At 35.8% G+C, this 7,345-nt stretch overlaps 1 protein-coding gene across 1 annotated transcript; it reads left to right on the forward strand.

Moving 5' to 3' along the window:
* Positions 1-2,762: 2,762 nt before the first annotated feature.
* Smp_146920.2 (hypothetical protein) lies at positions 2,763-6,902 on the forward strand (the record flags this gene model as incomplete). The annotated part of the gene is made up of 3 exons (XM_018796416.1): positions 2,763-2,837; positions 5,004-5,053; positions 6,694-6,902. Exons 2-3 carry the CDS (start codon positions 5,035-5,037, stop codon positions 6,900-6,902), a joined length of 228 nt encoding a protein of 75 aa, XP_018650631.1. The 5' UTR covers positions 2,763-2,837; positions 5,004-5,034.
* Between the last annotated feature and the right edge of the window lie 443 nt (positions 6,903-7,345).

Raw genomic sequence — 7,345 nt, forward strand, 5'->3', positions numbered from 1 at the left:
ATAGTGGTGAGCTGACATTTAATTTTTCGAACCATTCGGTAAAGAGCTAATTTACAATCCCAACCATTGAATGTAGTCTGAAATCAGGATGTGAATTTGAATGAACTTGCACAGTTTAGAAGCAATCTTATATTACAGAATATCAAACTCAAGGAAGACATGTGATCTTGCATTTCAGAAAGGAGACTATCCAGATCCTTGAAAATCATTTTATATTATGCAGTATTCTGAAATGGTTACTCCAGCATGAAACTCAATAGAACATTCTCAAGAAACAAATGAAGCTTTGAGGTGCATATATGTTTTATAGAGAGAATCTTTTCTGATGGGACTAGTGATGATGAACCGTATTTAGTTGGGAGAACGATTGTCGAGAAATTCATTTAAACCGGGATCATCAGTTCGTGTCGAGTTGTCAGGTACACAGAGGATGTGGAGTGCCAAGTATCACGTAACCCGGGTCCCAGGCGATCGTGCTGTCACGTCCAACGACCATGTTACCCTAATATATATAGTGCCCGCAGTGTCGAGCCACCTAGACTGGTGGCCACATTGCAACTTGATCGATAGCATTCGATCAGCACTAAGGACCTGACACGCATGAGATTGATCACCACCCAGTGATCAATCAATTGTGACGAAGCCCACTATATACCCTAGAAAATCTAAAAAACAAAAACAGAGTTAAAACAGCTTCTAAAGTAAAGAGACAGTCATTTGTATCAGAATACTGTTTTCAGCACTTCATTTTATAATTACACAATTCCATACTTCCTTCTGAACTACCTTCATTTATACAGTTCCTTGTCCACTCATACCTTGCCCACACTTATTTTTCTTTAACACATTAGTATGTTCTTACCTAATGAGTACTTCAGCAACAGACAAATAGACTAAATGGCTATACCTTAACTATTCCTCCATGAATATTGTGTGCTCTGTTTTTCGTCCTTCCTTTTTCTTACACCTTTTTTAGCCTCCTGCAGATACTCCACCGAAAACAGATATGGCACGAGTGACTTCGTCCTACACCGTTATTAATGCTTCCGATATTTTGGAGGGATATAAGTTCGAAACTTCTAGAAGCCCCCAACTTCGCATGTATCTATTCTCGACCATCAGTTGTATGTTGCAACGCTACCTCCATAAAGTGCGCCAAGTGTGATATTGATATTGACATGTTCCTTATAAAATCCATTTACATTCATATCTTATGAAATATCAACCCAGCTGAATAATTTTCAACAATGAAAATTGTAACTTCTTTAACAATTTGATCTTGCCTGTAAACCGGCATGCCTCATGTAACAATCTGTTATTTGAGAATAAATTATTATTATTATTATTAATGCATGTTCCATTACTCTTTTCAAGAGCCAGACAACAAAGTTGTAAGCACATCAAGCGAATTTGATGCAGAGAAGCAAATGTGTGTGCGAGAGATCTGCACTTGTAGAATAAAGATCCGTGTCGATGAAAGCTGGTTTCATTGGATCGATGCTGACCACATCAGTCTTTCTAGATTTTTCTACCATCACCGTTTTATCGGTCCTCTTAATATTTCTTAACGGACCGTCGCAATTCTGTTGCCATGTTGGTTGCATGCAGCCTATTCTGATGAACACGTTGGTGCTACTGTATAGCTGCTGAAGCACGAATACCCGGCGTTCTTGTGACCTCGAGAGATTAATTTTCAAATCATTCATGTGCCTCTTTATTCGCTGTACTTAGCTGGGTACATCCGTCGAAGCACTCTTACCTGAAGCGATAAACTTCTCATGTAAGCGTTAAGACATCCCGTACACTAGCCCAGCTGGACAGCACCCAATTCCTTGTTTTCTTGATTTTCTTAGACCTGACATGACTACGGGTAACTTATTTGTCCAATCGCTAATAACAATGAACAGCTTGAACGCAACTAGACGATTCTGATTTATCAGGCGACCTGGCTCTTTCATCTCTTGTGCATCAACCGATTCGTGCGGCGACAAGTATTGGTCAGCAGCCTCCAAAGCAGTAGGCTTCAACGTACACAAATGAAAAGAAAGATTCTGAAATACAACACAGTGAGCACCAACCAAATCCCACTTTCTTGTGGAGCTCTAGAATAGGCGGTAGCTTTTAAGTACTTGTGAAGGACTATTGATAAACAAGAGGGTTCTGATGCATAAGAGAACGAATGCGTTGGCAAGAAAAGGTCAACATTACTACAGTTGAAGAAAATGTCGAGTTCGGAAGAGCTTTGCTTCCATACTTAAGCGGGAATCCTCAATACAAGATGGTTCTGTTGTACGGATCAAAAACATGTTGATCTGCTACAACTATCATAACAGTTGTCTACATAAGGCGATGCAGATACGTTGGCCAGTGCTATCAGCAGAAACCTATTGTGGCAGAGAACAAACGAATTCCCAGATGAAGAGAAATTTAGTAAAGGACTCTAGAGGTTACTTGAACGCACATTGTGGGAATTATCAAACTGATTCACCAGCAGTAAATTCAATCAAGCGGTGAGTTAAACAGAAAACCATAGAAGGTATCCGAAATACAAAACTGATGTTTGGAATTTATTTAAGATATGCTGATGTCGGTCAAAGAAAGTATGCAACGTGTCTCTTTTTCTTTGTTCTTCTATTAGATTTTGCATAGTTTCTTAATTTCATTTACGTTGATTAATCTTTTTCACGGTAAATAATACTCACCCCCACGCTCCTCCTTCATTCTAGGATTGTATATAAGCAGAAGAATAAATGCTTTAGTTCCAGTGAATATGGTTAGCTTAATTTGGTTTCACGTAGCTGCATTGCTTTTGATTCTTCATACGTCCACACAGAAGGGTAATTAATCAGCATTATTTAAAATGCACTTTTACAATTACATCCTGAGATATTCACATCTGATTCAATTTACAAACAGAATCATAAAACCGACATTCTCGTCATGACCGTCATCATCGTCATATGTCTTCAAACACGTCTTCAATATGATTGAAACCTGGTGTCATTTACGTGGATTGTTGCGCCTTGAATAATGTTCGCGCATGCTTCTCTGTTTTATTAATTTGTACTTGACGCCATTTTTCTGAGTAGTGTTAAGAGAGGTTCTAGACATAAGTATACTGTTTTAGTACATTGTGAGAATTTGACAACGTACCAATAATTCAACGGAACATTGTTTGAGTCAAATTATTTGTTTCTGTTGATAACTATTCCGTTGATATTCAATCATTGATTTTCGTCGTTCAAGTGGCAATTCTGGTTAATTATCATAGTAAAAAATTTTCCACCAGACCAAACACAATCACCACCGTTCAGTCAGTGAATAACTTATGAATTCGCTTTTTGAAATCACAAATCGATCAACACAACTAACACTCCACTACTCCTTGAAATCTATATGACAAGATTGAAACTGCTCATCAAACCATATGACACAATGTTATAATGAATAAGTGAGTGTTCATATGTTTTGTAGACTGATAAACGGTTGCAACTAATTTATAAAGAACCACTCAGTTCGATGAATGTTCATGATAATGCCTTATGGAACAATGTTTCCAATCCTGATATTGACATGTCCAAAGTGACCTGACTCAGTTCACCTGAATGTGAACATCAGTTTCCAACAATCAACTGAATTGTTGTGGCATATTCTGTTTGTTTTTACAAATCGAAGCAACTTGATGATTTAAAAACCGAGATTTCTCATTCGAAAGGCAAGTTACGATTGTTTTAAATGTTAAAGACTATATATCATGCGATCAAACGAGTTCATAAAACACAAGTTGTTACCTATTACTTATATGAAGGATAATTCGGTCCATTCGTTTGTGTCTGAGGACTCCAATTTCATACATGCATAATAGTGGGTTTGATTTCATATCAGCTTATCATTTATTTGCTGAGACTTGAATGATATTCTGTATTATAATGACTTTAATATATTCATCGAAATGAAATCGTTTTCTCAATGTTACGGATAAATGCTTTCACATGTAAGCAATATGAATGTCCAGTAACAAAATGACTAATAAAACACAATTCGGTTAATCTTTAGAATGGATGAATATGCTCAATAAGATTGTCGAACACTGCAACAGAGAAACAGAATCCCTGAGAGGTAATTTGATTATTCAATCTTCAATGATATAATCTTTTGCACTACTGAATTTGAAGTCAAAACAAACTGCACACAACAAATGTATGTTCATGTTCAGAATTTAGAGTTGTTTGACCAATGTGACTTTATTTGAACTTTAAAGATTTATAAATATCATTATTAGGAAAGTCAAACTAATGTTATAACGTTCAGCTTCACCGTAGAAACTATTTTCCTCACTGTTTGCACACTCATGAAGTCATTAACACCATTGAAATGAAGAAGAGAATATGGTTTGTTTATTTGAACTTTCCTGCTGTTATGTGTTGAATTTCACGGCGGTTTCATTTGTGATAGGCTGTAAACATTTGATAAGAGCCTGTAAGTGCGCTTGATTAGTTGACATGAATATTAACATCAATCACATCTGAGGAACGAAATTAGTTCACACATTTATAATAATAATAATAATAATAATAATAATTTATTCTCAAATAACATTGTTACATGAGGCATGCCGGTTTACAGGTGTTTACAGAAGTGTTAGTTGAGACGTTTGTCCATGCACCCTCTCTCCTGCTACCCACGACCTATATGGTAAATTGAGTAAATAGAATTCTTATGCGACAATATTGCAATCTGTAAGATCTCGTAAAATTCCGGATGTTGTTGGTGTCCCCTCTCTTTGACCTGATTAGTGAAAATCTAACAATCTAGCTTGCCAGTATTGTCCATTATTCTGACTAGTAGAATGTGTGATTGATGTTGCAACAACAAACCTCATTCATCTTGTTTCTGTTTAATCAACTTATAAATAATGCGATCAGAAAGAAGTGTCATTTTTGAAATGTAACAAGATCACCTTGTTCTCTTACTGAGTTGCTCTACATTATCGTGTTTATTTCAGCTAAAATCACAATAGCAGATCGAAATGGAATGAAGAATATCGACGAGTGTATGTGAACAATAATCTAGTTCTCTAATAACATTGATAATTTTAGATATCACATGTAGAAGCAAATATTTTAAGGCTAAAAGATCCAATGAAACTTGGTCAAGTAACAGAAATTATTCTCATACATTGGTTTAATTTTGATTCCACATTTCATTATTATTCACTTCCATGTTGAGTTTTTGAATCCACTGCCCATCGAATCCATCTCATGTGTGAAAGTGAGCAAAGTCCAACGTTCGAAGATTTCATCCTCACATTATAAGTTTGCAACATGACTGATACCACTAATTCGGCACCCTGTAGTTTATCTTTGATAAATCTGACCGAATTCCACCATTTCTCTCCGACATTAAGTACAGGCATAACATTATGGTAAAATAGTTTCATAGAATGAGAAGTTTCTGAAGTTAGTGCTGTGACTGGATAGTCTACATTGAATTGTTGAACCTTGATGTGTGTGCTCAATATATCCAATTGTCTCTGTATGACAAATTCTCTGGCAAACCATAAATAATTGATCGAATCGGAATGTGAGTGCGAAATTGCATCACTACTAGTGTACTTAATGTAGTGTGCGTTTTATTCTGACATTGTGAGCAAACATGCTGTAGAAGTAGTCAATTGACAAAAAAGTGAAAAAAATATGTCCTTCGTTAGGGCTGGAAATCTCCCATTCACCAACACAACTCGAAGAATAATGAACAATTGTCTCAAGGGATTGACGACTTTCAACAGAGTTTATACTCAACATCCATAAACACCAAATCTAGAACATGTAGATATCGTGGTGAACGCTAAGACTTGAGACAAGTAAAACGTTGTCCATTAGTTTATCGAGACTTTTACCTCATGTCAAGTGAGTAGTCGAAACAATTCACATAGTTTAACCATCGGTTCATATTTCCATGTCCAGTCAACGCGCAAAATACTCAGTCGTCCATCAAATAACACATTCACTTATCATATCATCAGATATAACGTATTCATAAACATCTATATTGAAACTCAATTAATTTGTGATCTGCTTTAATGATTTTTATAGCTATCCAAGATTTGCGGGGAAATTACGAGAAACAGTTTCGTAAGTCATTCTAATAACCGAATAGTTTAAAACATTTGAAGTACACTGACATACTTTGCAGACTGATTCTTCTATTAATATGAAGTGAAGTGAAGAGTGTGAAACTCCCATTGGTACAACTTCGAAAGTTCTTCAAAATGAAGGATGCTGTGCATGAAGCTTTGATATATTTAGTATTAGTGGTCTAACATTGATCGATTCATGATGTCAATCCAAAAACATAACAATCTATACACCCCCACACTGATATTTAGTATTCGTTTATTAATGAAATTCAAGGACTCCATTCTATCCTACTTCACACTAGTAGGATGAATATATCTCGGTCATAAGGGTGATGTTCACACTGAGGCCCAAAACCGTGAATTCTTGACTTAAACCAACACTGTGAAGGGAACTCTGTTGAAGTTTCTTTGAGAATATCAACACTGGGAAAACGTGAGTTCAGATGACGGATCTCACTCTGACAGAAATAAAAATTACACATATCTCAACATATCAGATATATTATAATCTAATTTCCAGATAATACACTAAAAAATCTCGTGTAGCAACAGAGGCCCATCGTATAAGATCGTAAATACTGTTCATGAGAAATCTCAAACCCTCATTATAATAAATTCAAATGTTTTTATTCCATACTGTTATACTTTGATGTTTGTTCAACGTCTCTTATTCTATGCAGCGAATGTTAATTTCTATTCATCGAAATGGAAAACATCTTTCAAGGAAAATGCTGAACTCTCTAAAAGTAAGTCAAAATATTGAATTGCACGCAGTTTATTCCTATCCATCTCAAATATTTCACCACTTCTTGTATTTTCATCTGATCTAATAAATGTTCTTCGCCTATCAATAACTACGCTTGTCTGATACTTTGCAGACGAAAACATTGTATAAATGACTACTGGTCATTAGTTCTGTAGATAGCATGCTTTCAATTCATTCACAACCTTACTTGCGTCTGCCAAGTGTATCAGGATGTTCGTCCAGCTTACAACAAGTAGTGTTTTTCTCTGGTAAGTATTAAGGTGGTATTGCTGTATAAACGTCGTCTACGTGATCATTATGGAAGAAAATGTATTTCACCCATAGTCTTCTCCAACCCCGACTGTATACATTTTATTTCCATTTCGTCGTTGCTAATTGCAGTATGTAAAATCTAGTGGTTAATTAACATCGAGAGTTTATCTGAAAAACTTGACCATTTT

This window comes from Schistosoma mansoni, chromosome 2 (genome assembly GCF_000237925.1).
Source record: "Schistosoma mansoni strain Puerto Rico chromosome 2, complete genome".
In the NCBI taxonomy this organism is placed as follows: domain Eukaryota; kingdom Metazoa; phylum Platyhelminthes; class Trematoda; order Strigeidida; family Schistosomatidae; genus Schistosoma; species Schistosoma mansoni.